The 23,025-nt window shown below is 37.1% G+C and overlaps 2 protein-coding genes and 1 long non-coding RNA gene across 3 annotated transcripts in view; 1 reads left to right on the top strand and 2 right to left on the bottom strand.

Moving 5' to 3' along the window:
* LOC131425332 (cytochrome P450 4c3-like) overlaps window positions 1-1,069 on the top strand; it is a 33,217-nt gene extending 32,148 nt beyond the window's left edge. The window contains exon 5 of the mRNA XM_058587146.1: window positions 32-1,069. Coding sequence (XP_058443129.1) covers window positions 32-968 — 937 coding nt within the window. The 3' untranslated portion in view covers window positions 969-1,069. The remainder of the gene's footprint in view (window positions 1-31) is intronic.
* LOC131425331 (cytoplasmic FMR1-interacting protein) lies at window positions 1,050-14,400 on the bottom strand. Its single transcript, XM_058587145.1, has 8 exons — window positions 14,354-14,400; window positions 13,678-13,940; window positions 12,708-13,622; window positions 11,864-12,637; window positions 10,426-11,805; window positions 2,167-2,405; window positions 1,946-2,093; window positions 1,050-1,888 (listed from the first exon to the last, which is right to left on the bottom strand). The coding sequence occupies exons 2-8, from the start codon at window positions 13,885-13,887 to the stop codon at window positions 1,691-1,693; spliced, it is 3,864 nt and encodes a 1,287-aa protein (XP_058443128.1). The 5' UTR covers window positions 13,888-13,940; window positions 14,354-14,400; the 3' UTR covers window positions 1,050-1,690.
* A 3,399-nt stretch (window positions 14,401-17,799) lies between these two features.
* LOC131440309 (uncharacterized) lies at window positions 17,800-18,895 on the bottom strand. The gene is made up of 3 exons (XR_009231375.1): window positions 18,621-18,895; window positions 18,279-18,426; window positions 17,800-18,043 (listed from the first exon to the last, which is right to left on the bottom strand). It is a non-coding gene; the product is annotated as an uncharacterized LOC131440309 (long non-coding RNA).
* Between the last annotated feature and the right edge of the window lie 4,130 nt (window positions 18,896-23,025).

Here is a 23,025-nt window from a genome sequence, read left to right on the forward strand (position 1 = left end):
CTTGGTTTTAATAATGACTTTCTAATTTCAGAATAGGCAGCATTGTTCAAAATCGGCAACAAAAGATATGGCTTCAACCGGACTTCATTTTCAAACGAACTGCAGACTACCGAAATCACCAGAGATGTCTTGCCATATTGCATGAGTTTTCCAATAGAGTTATCCGAGAACGCAAGGAAGAAATTCGAAAGCAAAAAGAGTCCAATAACAATCCTAATGAAAGCTCCACGGACTTCAAGTCAACCTTAGATGGCAATAATAATCCCGAAGAATTTGGTCGGAAAAAGCGCCTAGCATTTTTGGACCTATTAATCGAGGCATCCCAAGACGGCACTGTTCTATCGAACGAAGACATCCGAGAGGAAGTTGACACATTTATGTTTGAAGGCCATGACACCACATCTGCTGCCATATCGTGGATTCTACTCCTACTGGGAGCCGAACCCACGATACAAGATCGTATCGTGGAAGAAATAGATCGAATCATGGACGGCGATCGAGAACGATTTCCATCCATGAAGGAGCTAAACGAAATGAAATATCTAGAATGCTGTATCAAAGAAGGTCTGCGATTGTATCCGAGCGTTCCACTTATCGCCAGAAAGCTTACCGAAGACGTCCAGATTGAAGACTATACCATCCCAGCCGGTACGACGGCGATGATTGTAGTTTACCAGCTGCATCGAAATCCGGAGGTGTTCCCCAATCCCGACAAGTTCAACCCAGATAACTTCCTGCCGGAGAACTGCCGCGGGCGGCACCCCTACGCCTACATCCCATTCAGTGCGGGGCCACGAAACTGCATCGGACAAAAGTTTGCCGTGCTGGAGGAGAAATCGATCATTTCTGCCGTACTACGAAAGTACCGCATAGAAGCTGTAGATCGACGGGAAAATTTAACTCTGCTCGGAGAGTTGATTCTGAGACCAAAGGACGGCTTACGGATAAAGATTAGTCGACGTAAATAAGTCAAAAAATGTACATTATGTGATTTGAGTACTTGTTTTAATTATAATCGGTAATGTATAGTTTAGGTCTATTTAATAAAATATGGTGTATAAATTTCATATATGATATCGAAGTTTTCATTACTTAAACAAATGCAGCAATAGAATAGAAATGAAGAAAATCGGTAAAAGCGAATTTCGAACTTTAAATCCTACCAGTAACGTGATAACAGGATATTCCTGTTCAAAATAAAGCTAATATTCAAAATTAATTCCCCGAAACTGCATATCATATAACTTTTTCGGTGATGAAACTCTATTCCTGGATCCGAATCAATAGAATAAAACAAAATAATTGTTTTTATTGAAAAACGCAAACTTCAATATCGTCTTCAAACGATTGCCGATGTATCTGTATCGGAATAAATGCGCTTTCAAAAAGCGTATATAATGCGATGTCCTACTTAAACTAATTTGTTCATCATTCCAAATGACGCATATTTTATCTCGCAGCACAGGAATAATGTCTCAATAAAACTAGAATTTTTGTTTTAATACAATTGCAATCAATGGAGCAAAATAAATATCTATAAAAATACAACTTAATACACGTCGAAATAAATGTAAACTCACTGAGCGAAACGCAAAACAAACATATACGATAAATACAGCATATTAATATTATACTTTTTTTCGTGAGACGCACTAACTTTTAAAGATGAACCATGAAAACATAGCACAATCTATTGTGCTCGTAGTTTGTTCGGGTCGTGGTAGTGAGACGGTACAACCGTCGGATGTGGCGGAGGAGGGAAACAGCGCACGTGTTCTACATTAGACCCTTCGACGTCATTGCTTTTCAGATATTTATTCAGTACTGCAAAAATCTGCGAATTCAGTACCTGAAAACGACGAATGCGATCGACCATGCGTTTTAAATTCTACAAAACATCATATAATTAGTGCTTTTTTTATCTGCAAATATAATCTGCACTTACGATTCCCTTAACAGTATCATCTTTTCCATCGACACGTTGAACTCGTAGAATATGATAGCAGAAATCTAACGCCTCGAACTTCCTCTGCTGATTTAGTAAAATAATAATTGCACATCCAGCCCAATGGAGACCTTCACCGAACAATTCCCTGAATTTCAAAGGAATATAATGTTATTTTAATATTTCAATTTAAAATCCTCAAACTCCAAGCTGATACTCACTCCACAGTGTACTCCGTCCCAGCCACCGGAATGCAATACACAAATTGTAACGCTGACCAAAGACGATGAAACTCCGAACACTCATCGATGTGCATTACGCCATTGACCGGGGGTGGTCCTGCCCAAACAGGATCGTCGAGGAACGACTTCACTCGGCCGAGGATAACCTCGAATATGCTAAGACCACAACAAAGGCGCTCGCGTGTCAGCAGGTCTCCTTCCCGGGCAATCATTGTTTGCTGTTTGCAATGAAAACAAAGCATACTAATTAATATCGGAAAATGTAGTGCAATTTTTCTAATTCGATTCAGCTCAAATGTTATGAAATATTATATTACCTTTTCAAACATGAAAAATACATATTTCTCATGTCAATTTAGTCTACATAGAATATACTTTATAACTGAATGAAGGATTTTGTCGTAAGTATTAATTTTTATGTATTTGAAAGTATTTTTTATTAATTGGTTGATTGGTAAACAACTGGGCAATGCGTAATATAGACCCCAAAGTGGTCCTTAACCTCTTGTCCAGTAACTCCTATCCCTACCACCCCGCGGTGCCAGTGCCGAGGAACGAGTAACCAAAGGAAAGATCAGGTAACCAATCCCGGTGGAACCTTGGTTGTATGCTGACAGAGAAAGGGGTCTTGATGAATATTTAACGGTTCATAGAATCCAAACGTCTTTCGATGAAATCTCGGTTGAAGTAAACCAGTAGAACGTAGCAATCGTGATGATGCACGGAAGTCATAACTAGATAAAAGCTTCGGAGATACAATACAGCGATCGGGATATTGCGAATTTTGCCAGGGAAGGTTTCTTAAAGCAAGTCGAACAAATGTTTTCTGCTCGCGTTCAATTCGTAAAGTCCAAGCTAGCTGATACGGACTCCAAACTATGCTAACATTTTTTTCAAGTATAGGCCGAACTAGCGAGCAATCTTTAAAATCACGTCCGATTTTCCCTAAAACCCTCCAGAATGAAATAAAAATGTCTTGTGGTCAAAATGAATCTCGAACTGGTTGTTTACGACAATTTGCGAAGGCACCTCGCGACGGGTAGGGTCTAAACCAGGAGTTCCCAAAGTGGTCGATATAGACCCCTTGGGGTCGATATCCTTTTTGCAGGGGTCGACATAAACGAAAACTGACTATGGGGGTCGACGAGGTCTAGAAATCGACCCCCTACTGTTTGATATAAGTTGTTATTTGAAATATTTACGCTAAAAAGTTGTGTTTATTTGACCATCCGCAGAAATTGGTAAGTATTTTACATCAATATTAAAAAAAGCAAGAAACTGAATTTTTTAAAGCAGTTTGTTGATGGGGGTCTGAGGCCTAAGTTAATCTTAGTATAGGGGTCCATCACCCAAAATAGTTTGGGAACCCCTGGTCTAAACGATGAAAAAATCATCATTTTTGCGAATTTTTCCCAGAGATATCGTTCAAAAAAATAGATTCAAATGTTTTGCATAATAAAAAGCATTATTCGAACAACACTTTGTATTTTTTTCGGCGAAGAGGTACTTTTGAAAACGCTTCTTAAAATCATGATTTGCGGTGTCTGTATCTCAGCGCAGACCAATCAGAAGTGAACAAATGAACGCAGCATAATTAGATTAGAAGTTTTTCTACGTTTCTGTTTGTTTTTTTTTTAATTTTTTTTAATTTTTGGTGCTTGTTAAAATTGAAAACTACTATTTTTCACGAAAAAATCCGCCATAAAAAAAAAACAAACAACGAAAAGGGAAACGTTGGGGTCTGGTTTTTTATCAATGGAAACAATTAATTACTCCAGGGAGCCCGTAGGGTCTAACATTTTCAAAAAATCAATTTTTTCTTTTATAATTTATTATAACGAAACATTTCAAGAATGTTTTGTCCAGTTATGAAGTCAATCGAAGTAGAAATCTTGAGCCTGTGCGCTTAAAAATTTCACAGAAAATTCTTGAAATATTTTACTATAAGAAAATATAAAGAAAATAATAAATGATTTTTCAAAAGTGTTAGACCCTACCCGCTCCTTAAACGCGTTTTTCTCCAAACACGATCTTCCAAATCGAGCGAACTTATGGCAGCTACAAATTGTTATCGATTGTTTCCAAATTTCAAGGAAACTTTTATAAGCACATTATTTAATATACTACGTAGCGGTTTCTTGATATGTTGTAAACTTTTTTTTTAAACAATTCAATATGGAATTTTCATGTAACAATTGAACTATGCACTTATGTGCTTATAATTTTTTTATATATGATATTTATGATATATACTTAAAAAAAACTTTGGTTCCTGTTCCTGCTCTAAATTTGAAGACACAACCGGTTCGAAACTTGGTGATGAAGAGGTTATTTTTATCGGAATTATGCAACAATAATTATTTTTTGTACGTCGAAGTACACTTTATTAGACACTGAAAAATAAATTTCGACAGCTCTCACTATATTTTCGGAAAACGTTTCTAAATTCGTTTTAGTTTTTTGACGCGCCTGGTGGCCTTACCCCTTAACACGATAATTCAAATCAATTTTATAGACGAAATGTAATGAATTTAATATTGGGTGGAATGTTATGACCTGACATTTCGCAATGCTGACGATAAGCCAGTTCCTTCGACACCAGATAACGAATTCATCCAGAAGCTTTTGAAGACGGGCGCAATCGTCAATAGAGCGTACCTCAAGGTATAGTTTTAAATCGTCGGCGTAAACTAATTTGCAGCCGAGCAGCAAAGTAGTATCATTAAAAAACTGCGAAATCAGAAGTGGACCCATGTTGCTGCCTTGAGGTACACCTGATATATTCGTGAACGAAGATGACACAGATGGAATCTATCTTGACTCGTAAGGCTGTACCACTTAAGTAAGAGCATAGCCAGTCAATGAACTGATATGTTGCACCAAGACGCTATATCCTGCATAAAAGAATTTGGTGATCAATTCAGATCAGTGTATCAAATCAAATGTGTTGTAACTATGACATGAACTAAATGTGTTAATAATATAAAGTTACAATATGAATAAAATAAAGAAAATGGTTGCGTATTCATAGGTCCTAATGTCATTTTCTTCCTTGTATTGTTGTCATTGTATTTTCAGACACTTTCCGAAGATTATCGACGCTTTTTAACGAAAGATCATAAAAACTACACTATCACTGAGTTTATTTTGGTTGACAGTTATTCACATTTTTAACATTCACATTTCTCGATCAAAGTATATAAAATCTTCCAATAATCTGTAAATGTCACGGATGACGAACCAGTAAATCGATATCCACATTATCATAGGCAATTTTCAAGTCTATACTGCAGATTACTAGATGTTTTCGCTGTAACACTTTTGATGCATGGACAACCAGAAGATGAAGCGCATCCATCGTACCTTTTCCCTTGCGAAATTCACACATCTCCAAGGGTAGGATACCATTGCTTTCTATATGCCATTCTAATTTTTCCCCACCATAAGCTCGAACACTTTCCGGAAACAGGATGCTAAAGCAATTGGCCGGCCATGTATACGATTATAAATAGATAGGAGTGATTTCATAGCATTGGGCGGTGGATGATTAATAACAAAATAGTACTCCGTCAATTCCAGGTGAGAGATCTTTTCCGGATTTCAGTAACATACACTCTTCAAATCATTCATTATGAAATAGTCGGAAGTTTCTTGATCATTACAACTGCAATGTCGGAATTCAATTGTACTTTGTTTTACATTGCTAGGAGCTAAACGTTCTAACAGTTCCTCAAGTAACGATTTAGGTATAATGCGTCGATCACTTGAAAAGACACGTCCTTTTAATCTACGTGCCATCTTCCACCATTTATCGACGGAGGTGTTGCTATCTAAGGAATCACAAAGCCATTGCCAGTACTCCCCTTTTTTTCGTTTCACCATAGACCGAAAGGAACGATCAGTATAAGTGTATTCAAAATATGCTTCAGTGGTTAATAGACGTTTCGATGCTTTGTAAGCACTTCGTGTTAGCACTTTAGCTGTAATGAGTTCTTCATCCCAGTATGGTTGAGGGATTTTAGAATTACATGTTATTCGTTTCGGTGCCGAATAGGAACTTCAGTGTGTTCCAAATATGCTCGAAAAATATTTCGAAGGAAAAATCAAAGGAAAGGTTTACTAACCGATTGTCCAGTTCATCGGCAAAGTTGTTCCCATCTATTTTTCGTAGGTTGATTGATTCACGGTGAGCTTCGACTGTCGTCGCTGCAGATCCAAATATTATCGGGAAGTGGTCACTTTCGCTTGGCGAATCTTGAACATCCCAGGTAAAATCCAAACTTAGTTCTGAGGTATAAATAGTGCAACACCCATGGAATTTCTCCTGCGATCTTTGCGAAACATCACATGCTGTGGAATGTTGAAGTTGGTGTATCGATCAAGATGCGTTTCACTGAGAAAAACTACATTGGCATTTAGTTTGTTAACCATATTAATAAGAGATGCACGTTTGCTTAATAGACCTCTACAGTTCCATTGCAGTGGGATTCCACTCTGTGAGGTAACCGATGTAGTTCTGTAGCCAGTTTTTGGAAATTCTAGAAAACTGGTGGGAGGATTTCGTCGATTTTGGTACACTAAATATTATTACTGGAAATTTTAATGTTGGTTGGCTCAGTGATCAAGGTTCGAATCAATTTAAACAGTTAGCAGAATTCTTCAATTTGGAGCAAACTGTGAATGAATTTACAAGAATTTCGAGATACAGTAAAATATTGATAGATCACGTGTATTCCAATTTCGACGGTGTTTATTCAAATGTGGAATCCGATTGCAAGATTTCAGATCATGAAACAATTGCAATTTCCGTAACGAGTAGCTCTAGAAATGAGGAAAATTCGATGAAAATGAAAGTGTTGGAAAAACTATTCAAAGCAAACCCTATCTCGACTTGTATCAAGAAGCTTGGGTTGTACACAGTTGACTGGAAATTTGGATCACAGGGCATCTATTCTTGCTGACATATTGGAAAAGTGTACTAATGAATTAGTAACTGAAAAGTATGTTAGTTTGAACAGCTCGACTAGTTGGTACTCAATAGACCTCTTACAGTTAAAACAGGAGAGGGATAAACAGTACAAGAGGTTTTGTAGAACTAACAATGATAGTCACTGGAGCTTGTGTATATAAGCCCTGATCACGGGCCCTGAAGAAGACTAGATATGAATACATACAGAGGAAGATCGATCAAAATCAACAAAACAGCAGAGTTATGGCAAATTCTCAAACAGTTGCTCAAGCCTACACATAGTGCATCGAAAACCATAACCATAACCATAAACACACAGAACAAATTATATCTGAAAAGTTCAACAGTTATTTCATAAATAGTGTTCAGCAGATCAATCAAAGTATTGAATTGGTGGGTGAATTTCAACCAATCACTTGGTGAACAATTGAAAAATATTTGTTTAAATTTGGGAAAATCGACTGATATTGATAATGTAAACTAAAAAGTGATACAGAATTGCTTTCATGTTATCGGACGCGATCTACTGGATTTGGTAAATGAATCGTTGTACACGGGGCACATGCCAAAAGTGTGGAAAGAATCTCTGGTGGTTCCTATCCCCAAGGTTACTGGAACGGATAAAGCCGAGGAGTACCGTCCCATTCACATGTTGCACACGCTGGAAAAAAATTCTGGAACTTGTTAAAGATCAGCTGATTAACTATTTGAACTCTAACAGTTTGCTAATACCGGAACAATCGGGATATCGTAAGGGTCACTCTTGTGAAACCGCTTTGAACCTAGTATTGGCAAAATGGAAGGAGAAAATCGAAGCAAAAAAGAGTATTTTTGCTGTGTTCTTGAATCTGAAGAGAGCCTTTGAAACAGACATTACGGCGTTTTGGCATCGGGGGAATGACACATTAATGGTTTGAAAACTATTTATGTGGTAGATCTCAAAAGACTGTACTCGGTAATTCACTTGGTGTGCCTCAGGGAGGTGTGTTAGGTCCTATTCTATTTATTATGTATATTAATGATATGAAGCGAGTCTTACGTTTGTGTGATATAAATTTGTTTTCTGATGATACTGTTCTGTTCATTACGGCTGAAGATTTCAATGAAGCTGTTGCACATTTAAACGAGGATCTAAGTTCGCTGGTTCGATGGTTAAAATTTAAGCAACTGAAACTAAATGTCGCGAAAACTAAACATATGGTTTTTTCTTCTGTTAGCACCGGTCATGACGCCAATGTGAAAATTGATGGTAAAACTATTGATTGCGTTAGAGAAATGAAGTATCTTGGTGTGATAATTGATGAAAAGTTAACATTCAATTCTCATATTAATAACGTCATCAAGAAGATTGTCAAAAAGTACGATATATTGTATCGTTTGAGAAATGACCTAACGATCCGTAGTAAGATTCTACTGTATAAAATAGTCATTTCATCACACATTGACTTTTGCCCATCCATTGTTTCTTGCTAAAAACACACAAATCTTGAGATTACAGCGACTGCAAAATAAAATCATGCGATTAATACTATAATTGTAGTAAATATACCTCCTCAGATTTCCTACTGAACGCATTAGAATGGCTTTCAGTGAAACAGAGAATTTACTACTTAGCCATGGTATTTATTTTCAAGATCTTGAATGGCATTTGTGTGATCGAATTGAAAGAGGAACTGATTTGCATAGGTACAATACTAGAAACGCATCTGATGCTATAACACCAAGCTTTTTGTTAGGCAGATCGCAAAACTCATTATTGTACAAGGGGATAATTTTCAATTCGATGCCAAGAGAAATCAAACGCGCAACGACATTGGTGGAGTTCAAAAAGTTATGTATTTCACACATAAACTCCGTTTTGTAAGCAAATGTCTAGTTAGTTAGTTCAAATTTTTTAGATTTTTTTTCACGTATTACGAAGATTGTATTTTCTTTTGGTTTATATATATTATTGTGAAACGAATTAAGTTACTGTGTTCGGTATGATGATAATGGATTTTTAGTTTGTTTGAGAGTTAAAAATAATAAGCAGTCTACAAACGTTTGAGCCTCGCGCGCGAAGCAGGTAGACTATTTGGAAAGCGAACAGGACTGGCCGAAGAGCCTCAGCATTCAGTATGTTAAGTTTGCTCTTGACCTTGATCGCAAGGTTTGATTAATAATTTAAGGAATAGATTCAGGAAACTAATTGGGATCGACAGTTGTTGATGAAATTGGGCTTGGCTCTGCTCATCTGCAGTCTCATTACTCTATCATAGCTGATGTGTGTAGTGATGAACTGGTCCGGCGGGAAGGGCCAGATGAATTACCGTCTGATACTGGAAAAGATATCGGGTTCGATTCCTGATGTGATCAAGGATCTTCCCGGGTTGGAAATTTTCTTGATTAACCCTGGATAGTAAATCCTATTTTAATGTTATTTTATGGTCAGTCGTTCTTTTGAGGAAGAATCTATACCAGCTAGATTAATCAGGTCGTTTTCTTTTGTTTACTGGTTAAGATATGTGCAAAAATATAATTTATCATTTAGATAACTCGTAGGGGTATGAGGTGGGACCATCATCACCATTTGTTTATCATAACCTCAAGGAGGTTATATACTCCTTCACGTTATTGTTAACAACTGAATTGATTTTCAATAGAATGCACGTTTTAATCTTATCTCTCATATCGTCTTCTTCAAGTGACACTTCCAAAACTTCCGCCATTAGTTTAATTGTTTCTTCTGATCCGATGTGTTAATTTTGACTGTTGCAATTACCGCGCAAACACATTGCTGAACGTGGTCTGCAGGGTTCTCTCTCAAATCCTGTTCCTTCGTCTATTACCAATAGCTAGTAAAATTCGTAGAGCCGTACCAAGTCTACGAATAGCACCTGTAGCGTCCCAAGTACTCCAGAAGTATCGTGAATACAACGTACCCACGCATCATCTATTCATTGACTTCAAAGCGGCATGCGATTGGTCAAAGCAACGATGGACAGAGTAGTGTGCTACGTACGAGTATCTGCGACGCTCTCGAGTTCCTTCGAATCTCGAAGGGTAACGGTATTCTTGTCTCTTGTTCAACATTACAATATTGCGGAGTGCAGATAGAAGGCGAAACTATGCATGTATGCATTCGGTATACATTCGCATATCATATATGCGATACAAATAACAATGTCACACGAAGCGGTTTAGGACAGTATGAACAATCAAAATCCGGGCAATACTCTTGCTTCTTTTACAACTGTGAAACACAAGAAAACACGTAGACGATAACTTACCTTAGCCGTTCCAAGCTTTTCAATGTTCGGCACAATCTGCAGTGAAGCATACTTTGTTTCCAGTCGTTTTTGTTTCGTTTCCGGTTTCTCGCCCTCCTTGCAGTATGGACGGGGCAAGATATTTTGAAACGGTGCTGCGTGCAACAGATCACAAACCTCCTCCTGGGACAGAGCCTGTTCAATCAATAGACAAAACAGGAGCGAGTTTCCCATCTCGCGGAACAGTTGGAAAAGTTCAGTTTTGGCATCCGGATACTGCACAATGTCCACCAGATGTGCCTGATAGTAGCTAAGCACACCCGGTGAACCGTAATCACAACGAGGAAGCTTGCAAGATTTTGGCATTGCGGACATCAGTGTTTTGGTGAATTGAAGGAGATTTCCTTGGATCAATGGTTTTACGATGTCCTTCAGAATAATATCCATCACGACGGCGATTCCTTGATATCCGAGGAGGCGACAAATCGCATGGAAATGAGATGAACCGACAAATCCCGTGTACTGTCCGTACTGAGTGGAGAAAGCAGCATTCAACGGTTTCGATCCCCATAGATAGTAGTGGGACATGACGGGAGCTTTTTCGCGGGTAATTGCCCCCGAAAATGGAATCTGCAACTTGTTACGTACGAAGCGATTCGTGGCGGCATTATAGCAGTAATTCGACAAAAAGTCGTAATTCAATTCCACAAACACATGCAAAGTAATTCGGCCGTACGGTGCCAAAACGTTGTGGTTAGCCTCCTTCAGCATTGCGTCGAAATCATCCAAAGCAAGGAATCTGGACAGTAATTTGTGGCATAGTTTATTGACAGCCAACAGAGCTTCCAGCTCGACTACCCCAGTTATATCGCTGGCTTCAAAGCGACAGATCGCTAGTTCCAAACTTTTCTGCATATCTGCGTTAATCCGCTGAGTAATAAGTTTGTTTAGATCAATCGATCGTCCCAACAGTTGTACGTGTCTTTGTTTCAACAGTGTTTCATAGCGATTGTTCTTCGGGTGAGACTGGAAATTGAATCCAAGCACTTCACATTCAACACGGAAGCGTTTATCCAGATAGATGCTACCTGCCAGTTGTTTGTAATGGGCGAAAACCTGTTCGCTCAATTTATATACGAACTGATCAAAGCAAAGATTGACTTCCGCTTCTACTTCATCGTACAAAAATTGCTTCCGGAATATGGTCAATGCATACAGAGCGGAATCGTTGTACAAATCCAAGGGATATAACACATACTCCATCATGGAAGGTTCCTTCGTGCGAAGAATATGATCCGTCAAAATCCAGGGCATTGACATTTCAATGGGAAATTGGATACGTTTTTCCATTGTGATCAGGTCATTGCATTCCTCGTTATGTTGATGACGAACAAGACATTTCTGAAACAGAATAAATTTTTCAAAATCTAAGCTACAAAGTATAGCATTAAAAACTTACATTAACTTTACGACCCATGGTCATTTCCAGATAAAATTCACGATACCAAAGCTGTGACAGATCGCAGCACTTTTGCAGTGTTTCACTGAAGCTAAGCAAGTAGGTCCAGTAAAAAGAAAGCTTATGGAATGCGTCAATTTGTAGCAGACACGAACCGTCGATATCTTTTCGAAGAGTTCGTTTGCCTCCGGATTTATCAGCGATCAGTGATTCCAACATCGTCCGGACCATGTACAATTGTGTTGATGATGGACCAACGTTCAATCTTGGAACATTGATCTGAAAACCACCATCAGGATCCTTCTTTCCTTTGATAACAGGATCATGGGCTGGTTCCGTACCCTTCTGCCAATCAGCTGAGGTTTCCCGAACAGACATAATTATCGACCGAATAAGATCCTTCTTATTTTTCACTGCCTTGCGAAGTGGTTCACGAAGTATCAACTGCACAAAATCCTGCAGTTCAGCATAAATACTCCGACGAATCGCTTCACAGAGAACTGTTTCGATACGTGCCATTAAAACCTGCAGTCCTTTGATCATGGCAATCACTTCGATCAGCGCAAATTTTTCGTCGTCCGAATAGTTATAGCGCGTTGCACGCTCATATTCTTCCGCCTCTACCGGACACTCTTTGTTCTGGTGATGATCGGTAGGATGTAGAAGCTTCCAGGAGTACAGTTCTGTTACTACCGATGTCCACTCGGCCAAGAGTTGTAAACCTCGTAACGCTAGATCTGCCGTGGCCTTGTTTTCAGCATCGGTGGCATTATCCTGATACAAGATTGAAAATACGAAAAATAAGGAATATTGTTAAATTGTGACATTAATATTCACTCATTACCTTATAGGTTGTCGTAACCTCATTGCTATAACGCGACAACTCCGATATGTACTTGACGTGATCCTCTCGAATCGTGGGCAAATGCACCATCAAGTCAGCCTGCGGACTTATAGCTTGCGAGCTGGACAACGGCCACTTGCTCGGATCGAAATGTTTGCTTCTCTTGATGTAGTTGAACGGAGCTATTTGCATGTCTCCAAACAACGGCACAACTTCCAAATTCTTAAAAATCCGATCAATCCTATCAAGGCGAAGTTTCTTCTTCTGGTCCAACTTATTGATGTTGCATATCTCTGAATCCATTAGAAACAATCCGAAGCCCATTACCTTCACAAGCATGTGCTTCTCCTCGGGAGTCATGTACATTTTCGATTCGTACATGTGAACGCAAATGTTAACTACATCGGAAAGCAAATCCTCATAACCAGCTATCTTCTCTAGAGTATCTTTGACTGTATCTCGTATTTTATTCTGCGTTGCCAAAAACATTGACAGATTCTGCGACTCCTGCAAAGTGTGCGAATCGCTCATCACTTTTAGAAATTGGGCAGCTCTCCTATAGGTGCTGTAATCGTTCTTCACACTCGACTTCATGTTCTTCAGCTCATCCAACACGGCAAACATATTGATGAATTTACCCAATGTCAACAAATACGCTTCGGATACGAAATCCTTGCGCTTTTCAGCGTGACATAAACGTTTAACTTCCCCGGAAAAAGCTTCAATAGCTTTTCGCTGGAAGTACATAAAATTTAACAACTTGTTCACCTCCGGCGCTAGAACCTCGACTGTTTTTTCATAAATTTCAACCCGATTAGGCTGCTCGTTAGATTTTGGTTGAGGTATTGCTCGAGAGCAGCAACGCCAGGTGTATAGCATAACGGCATGCTTTTGTCCTTCGTCAAGCAATTGATTCTGTAACAGGTAATCATTAACATTATATTCCGAGTAATCAGAAACCAATAGTTACCAAGTTTGCGTGAGTTGTAGCTTCCTCGATATATTTAGCTATTCCCGTAACGAAACCATTGCGGTCTTCGAAATTAGTATCAAAATTTGCCTGGTAAACAACCGAACATGGTTGCGCCTCAATACACGGCTGCTCGTCAGGCAAAGGTAGCTCATCCAGCACTTCCACATTAGAAAGCGCATCTGCTAAAGTAATTTTTTCCTGAGCCATATCGTATGAATTCTATGACTTTCTACTTGACCACTTCCGTTACAATGAAGAGCCTGCAATACACCAAAGTCAGCGAATGGTAAGTTGCTAGACTTAACGTTATCAGAGCTAAACGAATAAAATATTCACATATCAACGAAAACCAAAACACGCGATCTACTCCTTCAAAGCGGAACGTAAACCGTACGTCTAGAAAAAAAATATAGCACATCAAGTTTGTTTACATCAGTGTTTGTGGATGAAGAAATGGAAAAACAATCATTGAGGGGAAAAGAGAAAAGATGTAAGAAAAAATGGATGGCAAATTGTCGCCCCGGAGAAAATGTTTTTCAATATTCTCATATATACGACCTAACTTCAACAGAACTTCAACATATTTTCACTCACAACAATTTTCACTAATGAATCAAAGTATTTTCAAGCTAAACTGTATCATAATTTCTGTTAAAATACGAAAATTCCATACCTCACAAATCTACGCCCCACACAACTCATAAAATTAACTTATCTGTCAATGATTATAACAGTTTAGTAGACAGGCACGACATAACAAGGTGGCCAGATCATATTGTAGAGAAAATTAAATTACAACCCGCATACACAAGGCTGCCAGATGGCTGACTTAACGCTACCAGCTGGAAAAATATGGCTGGCAGACATTCTGGTGACCGACTGCCTCACGCGCACCAGATATACAACTCAAACGATACAACTGTATCCGCCAGGATTTTTCCACATTGAAATCTTTGACATTTTCAGAAAAGTTGAGAAGATGAAAACGCTCTGCTAACTTAGATACAGGCGGCTTTGTTTGTCAAATTAGATTTGACAACCGTCACTGAATCAATTTTGGTAGCCGTCTGGTGGCCATGGCTGCCCAGGTAGCCAAAACGCTATGCGGGAGCGGTTCGCATGGTTTGCATACACTGAATACAAAGAAGGGCAAATTTTTCAAAGAAGGGCAAATCGAACATTGACAGCAAATGGAGAAAAACGTCGATGAATGTTTCGACTTTACTTTCAAATCCTATTTAGAAATTATCGTATATTCTCAGAACAGTTTTTGATTAATATGATCAGTATCTAACGGGAAAACGAATTGGAAAACTGACATATGAACACAATGATGTAATGAAAACCGCGAAAATGTTACCGCAGAGACGGGACTCGAACCCGTTGCTAACTCCTAACCGGGGAAATTGTTTGTGTTACCTCGTAGATAGGGAAATAAACAAAAACAAATGTCTCGAATCAGTATCGTGTGGCAAGAATAGATGGGTAGAAATAGACTCGTGATCATTGTATGTGTTTCTGTTGAATTTGTTTCCGTCGATATGGGAATATAAGTGAATACCGTGGTGGCTAAATATAGCGAAGCATGCTTAGTTTCGTCCAATGAATTGGACTTTCTCTTCATGTGTTTTCATATGCAGGGTAGTTTAATTGGTAAAACAATTTCCCCGGTTAGGAGTTAGCTGCGGGTTCAAGTCTCGTCTCTGCGGTACCATTTTCGCGGTTTTCATTACATCATTGTGTTCATATGTCAGTTTTCCAATCTGTTTCCCCGTTAGATACTGATCATATTAAAACTAGCTCAAGACGGCTCTACGTCTCAACAAAGACTAAAACAAATCGTTGAATTTTTTTATTAGTCGATGAACTGTTGCTTTATCTTTAAAGGGCATGCAAATTTAACCACTTTCCTTCTATCAGACCCTGTCAGCTTGGAGCGAAATCAATCTTCAGTTCAGCAACGCCATCGCACGGTGTCACATTCAACATATCATGTCAATTGTATGTTTGCGCAGTGCTGCTATTTTGGCGCGCACGAATTTGACATTTCTCTTCCTTACTTCTGTGTACGAGATTCGGTGCGAACTCGCCTGAGGGCGCCATGCTCGCAAAAAATGTTGTTGCCAATGATTTGTTCGGGAAATGTGAGAGCTGGATATCTTGTTAATATGATGTCTTTACTTCTATATCCACTGAATAAATCAACATAAAAAGAGCTTTTTCGATTTGTTAACTTTTATGCTTCCTGTGTGAATTATGAAGTTACACCCTTGCGTATTTTTCGTGAAATTGGTTCGTTTTCGCGACTAAGGCAAATCTAAGGTATCGTCTCATCCACAATTACCAGTAGTAAAAGGCTCGGAAACCATCTCAAATAAAGAAAATAAATAGTTTCGCCCTTCTTTACTAGCTATTGAAGTATCGCTCTGTTTTTTGGCATGGAACACGGATGGCGGAACTTACGTAAACAAATGGAATGACAGTTTCGCCCTTTATAGATCTTTGTATTACTAAGATTAAGATTTTTGATTTAAGATTTTCAGTTCACATAAAGATTTGATTTATATGATAAAACATGATTAAATAGACTAGTCATAAAACTTTTGATCATAATTTATCAATAAGTCTCAAAATCCATCCCAAAAAACAAAGAATATCCCAGATATGAAAATAGTACCCAACCTCACTTCTTCGAATTTGGTATTTCATGTTACGATTTCTCCATAAATATCATTCAAACATACCACGGAAAGTTACTGAATCATTAATGATCGATTTTTTTACCAAATTTTCACACGTTTTTGTATGTTAGTATTCGATTCATAAGAAAATAAACCCTGCATTTTGTTCGAATCTTCAAGCAAAATCTGAAAATACATGAATAATCGTTTTTCTTACCCATATCTGTAAGGTTTTGCCATCTGCATTCATTCAAACTCAAGTAAATTGAAAAATTCGTCAAAAATTTGTCTAAATGGGATATGTCAAAACAATCACCATAACGCTATCTCGTGGTGACCACGGTCATTGGATTGTTCAATTGGTTGGGTAATCAATCGTGTGGATCTTTTGATGTTGAAATTGACGCTTGAAAAATTAAGAGAAGAGTGAATTGCATATATTAAACAGCTTTCTCCGAGGGGGACGACACTCCGTGATTGTATGTAAGAATAGTTTTAGTTTGAAGTTTAGTTATTGGATTTTTTGAAATGTTGTTCGAATAATTCGGATTGAATTGGAATGTTTTGAAAAAAGCAGAAGAATGATTTGGAATAGTGTAGAATAAGTGCGATTGAAAAATTGTAACTGCTCGAAATGCATACGACTGATTTGCTATCAATATTTCAAGCAGTGTTTGACAACCAAAATTAAGAAATAATTTGAACATGTTTGAATGGCCTTATTATATTGAAAAACAAATATTGTCTAACTAAAAGAATACAATGGTAGAGTTATACATTTAATATATATATATATATATATATATATATATATATATATATATATATATATATATATATATATATATATATATATATATATATATATATATATATATATATATATATATATATATATATATATATATATATATATATATATATATATATGTATATATTAGCCATTAGAAACAAGAAAGGTACTGTGATTCATGTCAAGAAAAGTACGTTCCTATGGATTTTATCTAATGGCACTCAAAGATGTTCGAGTGATCGCTCTTATCGATTTCGAGAAACATCAGCAGTCAATGAAGCAGTTGTGCGTGAGGTTAATGAAGTATTTACTTCAATCCGCTGCGGAGAATGGATAGCGATGAAAGCAAACGAAGATGTGTTAATAGTAAAAATATATGGTTTCAAATATTTGAGTGGAGACCGAACGTCGTATACTTTAACTGAAGCTCCAATACATGTACCTACAGGTACCACCGCAAAAGGTGTTGGGGTAATTGGAAGTTACTTTACAATTGTTTGTTGTAAAAAGGATATTGTATTAGAATTAGATGAAGAATCCAACGAACGTACTCTAGACACAAAATACTATATCTCTCATTTGGAAAAGCCAGAAACTCACACTTATGGCATATTTTATAAATTAAACACATCGAAATACATTCGTGCACTTTTATTGACTTCTGCTAATACAATACATAAAAATATGATTTGAATGAAACCTATATTATTCTTCTTGTAACAGAATTATTCCTTTTCTATTGGAATATTACATTCATCGGCTGCTGATACACCACTTTCCTTTTTGCTTTGTTCGTTTCGCTCTCGAAAATTACTCCAGGAGAGTTCCAACACGGTAAGCCCACGAAACAATGCGAGTCAAAGTAAAAATAGTACTGTAACCTGATGTCCTGAAATAAGAGTTATTTTTATATGAGATGCACCAGATAAAATAGAAAAACAACTGCCGCTATGGCTGTTTACTAAACTTAGTAAAAATAGCATGTAAATGCTTTCGAAATGTATATATAAAGCATTGATAAAAATTCATACATTTCTCACTGTAGTGCTAATTCAGTATCTCTGTACAGTTGAATCTTTAGGAATATTTACTTAATGATTATAGATCAATGAACTAGTACTTACCGAAGGATTTCGTTTGAAGAAAGAATTCACCAGATCGGTTGATATAGAATGAATTACTACCGAAAACTTCATCTTCAAAACAGCTAAATCGTTGTAGAATATTGTAAAAAAATGTCGTCGAGGAGTCAAATGTAGTTTTTGGACATTGCTAGGACAGAGAGATAGAAAGTGAGAAATTAATCCAAACTGGTAGTTGAAATTAGTCTGCGAGAAACCAAAAAGACGAAAAGGAGAAATCTAGTAAGTATGGATCAGAGTTTGATATAATTCATTCAAACTCATTTCAGTTTCTAACTTTTATTACTTTGTTGACTCATGTTAACTTTCATTTGAAATACTTACGTGTTCAGTTTTAGAATAATCCACTACAATTAGGCCAGTGATGGCCCGTCTTGCCCGTGTATTGTTTGATTATTGTTTTATTTCGTATTCAAATCTTTTCGATAGTGCTTTTTTTACATGTATTGTTCATTTTTATTCATATAGATTCCCGATGATAGTTTCACGGCGTCGCTACACTGATTCACTCCAGAACGAGAAAAATCGTTCTATCCCGAGAAATACACAAATTTTCTTCGCGAAGCAATATGCTCACACGTTGAGAGCTTCACAGGTAGTCCACTTACTACTTTGATAAAAATCAACACGAATATAGCAAATTAAAAAAATCGATATAAACCATATAAACATAATCCTGTTCGAGTAGTGAGTGCCAGGGTTACTATATTCACAGATTTTTTTCCTTAACAGCAAAAGATTTTTTATCTATTTCATTAAACAGATTTTGCGTTTCAAATCTCGGAATTTTACGGAATTCGCAAATTTACAGGAATATCTCGTGAAACTGACACATTTTCCAAACGTTTCTCACATATTTTTACTGATTTGAAACGAAAATATCCGTCGCAGATATTATGCATATTTTTCGAATTGAAACACAGATTTTAAAATGGCAGCTCTGGTAAGTGCTTGATAGAATAAAAACAACTCGTTAGCATTGTTGCCAAATCTAAATAAATAATGATTGTCATATTAATGGTTGCCAAATCGCTCGACATTAGAATCAGAATTATGAGAATTCGAGCAAAGATAGATTGGAAATTCTGGATTTGATGGAATTATTGAGGATTTTCTTCGATTTTTGGAAAGCTCTCATGAATGACGAAAAACTCGAAGGAATAAGAAAATTTCAAGCAGATTTGTTGTGAAAAGTCGCTGCAATTCAGAAGTGTCGTCCCCCTCGGCTTTCTCGCTAGAGAGGAAGAATTGGCGGATTCATGAGAAGTTTTATTACAGACATAGTAAATAAAATTGATATTACCGGTGTCGTAATATTCCAGTTAACTCGTCTGGAATTTTATTCGAAATTCAATATGATTTCCAAATAAAGTTCCGATCAGATGCAACAATCGATTCTGAACCGATCCGAGTCGATTCCAGACGAGTTGACTGGGATACAGTGACATTCCGCTTGTGAGGATTTCTGGCAGCTGGCAGAAACCTGCCTGAATTCCAGCTGTTGTCCAAATTGAGCAGACAGAATTGCGTCATTCTCTCGCTGGACTTGTCTTGTTCATTCTCTCTTCGTTTATTTCTTCTGTTTGTTAGACTTCATTTGATAATCGTCAATTCTGAATGTACGAACAAAAAAGAGAACGCGTCCGAGGGGGATGAGAATGTTGAGTTAGTTCCGATTTCGTATGAGAAGTTAGTCTTGTGACGAAAACTTCCTTCAAAGGACTGTCACAACATCGAAATTCTCCGATATCAAAATTACTCTTCATTAATGCGAACTAGAGACGACATATCAACTTGCATCTCTATATCAACGGTATATATCATAATTGAGAGAAATGATTTACAGCTCAGTACTACGTTTCTCTAAACAGTAAACTCAAACATATAAGGCAACCAATTCACCATTTCCTATAATTAATATAATTACTGCAAACAACATTTGAACAAAAAAATAAAATCGAAGTTTTTTCTTTCGAATGAGAGCGAATAAACAAACATTTGTTTTCTGATAAGTAGTCCATACTAGAATGCATACCGCTTTTATTTATTCAGTTATATTACAAAAAGGTGCGTTAAACCAAAAGTGATGACGTAATCAAAAGATTTGAAAAAAATGTATTTAATCACAAGATTTAAAAAAAATATATTTGAATATTTTAACTATACATTCTTTTATATAATGACAAGCTGTTTTGATTCTGGTTTTTCTGACCAATCCTACTATTGAGCAAAAGTACGTATTCGAACATTTATCACTTGTATCTAAAAATAGTAAAAATTTGAACGTTGAGTTCTTTTCACCTTCGATTCCGACGATTACGACAATTATATTTTATCCTTTACTTACTCTGTATTGTTTCGGGAGTTCCCTAAATTCTTCGTTATATTCTCGCGTATTCTCATTCAGCACCTAGGGTATCAATTCCTGTTTTTCACACCTCGTTGCTTTATTTCCTTTTCGAATCTGATGAATCATTTTAAACTGCATTTGTTTCATTTTTCCATTGGAATCCGTAGAATCTAATAAACCCGCCTTTTCAGTGTGACCGACGACACGGCCTGGCACTTCGAAGAAAAATCGGAATAAAAAGTGTTCGTGAATGAATCACCACCAGTTACCGCAGTATTGAGGGTCCCCTTGTTAAACATAGAAATAATCATCTTGAGCAACACTGTGCTAGTTACTATGCGTTAGTCATCAAAGAACTCCAATATTATAAATAAACAAACAAATTAAAAAAAATGAGCATTCCGTTCCATTGCCGATAGCTACGTAAAATTTGGCTCAATAGGATTTAATTTAAAAAAAAAACGATGGATGTTACATGCGATCTACTACCCTAGCGTATGAAAAATCCGAGTGATTCGAGTGGAAGATCTATAAAACTATTCATAGATACGAAAAAAAATTGTTGTAGTGAGAATCGTAAAGTTTATTTCATCAGTTATAAATGAAAATGAAACTAAACCATGATCTATCACAAATATGAAAATCAATGATGAATTAATAAAAAAAAGATGTGTAAATTCCTTTTTTCATTAATACACTCGCAACGTATTCTGTAAACGGAAAATGCGCTTAATTCTCCAACTGCCCCTGAGTTATCACTCAGTATTATTACCAAAATTAATTAAAATCGGAGCATATCTTCTCTCTATTCGTTTGTGCACTCAATCGATTGTTGTTTCATTCCTTTATTCTGAGAATCCTTTCAGGAGATATTTTTCGATACCTCGTAGAAGTGGTAAGGAAAAAGTGCTCTGTGAAATGTTTTTCAAATTTTCTGAATCTCTGAAAGAATTGAATATTCAGTTACTTTTGTTACAATCACCAAGCCTAACAAATTCAAAGATGTACTAATTAGCTAGTGTTAGTTTGGCAGATACGACAAAGTTCCAATCAAAGCTGCATTATTGTGGTTCGGATTTTGAAGAGACGGTGGGCCATTTCAATCCAGTTGATCCGTAACTGGAATACTGGAATACTTCGGCGCATCCTATTACTGCAGGAAGATTATCTAAGTGTAACTAGAAATACATCATAAAATTAAAACTAAAAGTTGACGGGAACATCGCGATACAATCAATTACACCAACACAGTGTTTCACTAAATCCTCAAGCGAAATGATGAAGAAATAGATAGGAAATATTCAAATCTGGCTGCCAGAGTCGATGGTTCAGAGTTTTCGAGCATGATGTCTTGTGCTCGAGTCTTGATTTGGAAGGGTTCTTGGTATTCGTAGGATCGTAACACTGGCCATACAATAGTCCCCGCATACGCATGGCTGCCAGATGGCTTACTAAATGCTGCCAGCTGGAAAAATATGGCTGGCAGACATTCTGGTGACCGACTGCCTCACCGCTGCCAGATATACAACTCAAACGATACAACTGTATCCACCAAGATTTTTCCACATTGAAATCTTTGACATTTTCAGCGATGATGAGAAGATGAAAACGCTCGGCTGACTTAGATACAAACGACTTTGTTTTGTCAAATTGGATTTGACAACCGTCACTGAATCAATTTTGGTAGCCGTCTGGTGGCCATGGCTGCCTAGGTAGCCAAAACGCTATGCGGGTCCTGTAGATTTAGCAAAGTTCCGAATTTACTTTGCTTCGCTTCAAATTTAGGCTAGCTAGATTGCCTGGATCGATAGTTTCAAATCCTTCCCTTAAATCCGGTGCCTGCTGTTTTGGTAGGAAAAGTTATATTTAATCAGCTCAAATTACATCGATCGTTTCGTCGTCCGGACACACCAGTCCACTATGTACAGATTTTGTTTCCGGCAATGTCAATTTTACTTTTCGGGAAATTGTACAGATTGTTTTAAGCATTTCGATCCAAAATCTTTGCTATAAATTCAAATCAATCAATAAATTTCTTGTAGCCTTGACTACAATTTAATAGTATACTTTAGTGAGAGACTAAGTAGAAATGCAATCACTCAATTAAATATAGAACAAAAATACATTGTTATAATCATAAGTTATCTAACAATATATCAATCCAAAAATTTTGCAAAATTCGTCGATAAAAGATCAGATTTGTGGGCAAACAACTCGTGGATCTTGCACCACGACAACGCACCGTCACACAATGCTATCGTTATCCGTGAACATTTCGCTAAAAACGAAACGAATACCATTCAGCGAGTTCTGAGACCAGGTAAATGAGATGAAAATATGGATATTTTGAAAGATGAAGATTTGCATACCGTATTTGAT

This window comes from Malaya genurostris, chromosome 1 (genome assembly GCF_030247185.1).
Source record: "Malaya genurostris strain Urasoe2022 chromosome 1, Malgen_1.1, whole genome shotgun sequence".
Taxonomy (NCBI): domain Eukaryota; kingdom Metazoa; phylum Arthropoda; class Insecta; order Diptera; family Culicidae; genus Malaya; species Malaya genurostris.

Bases quoted from the DNA above. Each gene is read 5' to 3' on its own strand.
- LOC131425331 (XM_058587145.1), bottom strand. From the start codon at position 13,887: ATGGCTCAGGAAAAAATTACTTTAGCAGATGCGCTTTCTAATGTGGAA. The intron at 12,638-12,707 runs GTAATGAGTGAA...ATCTTGTATCAG, and splicing joins AGGTTACGACAACCTATAAG to GATAATGCCACCGATGCTGA. The intron at 11,806-11,863 runs GTAAGTTTTTAA...ATTCTGTTTCAG, and splicing joins CCATGGGTCGTAAAGTTAAT to AAATGTCTTGTTCGTCATCA.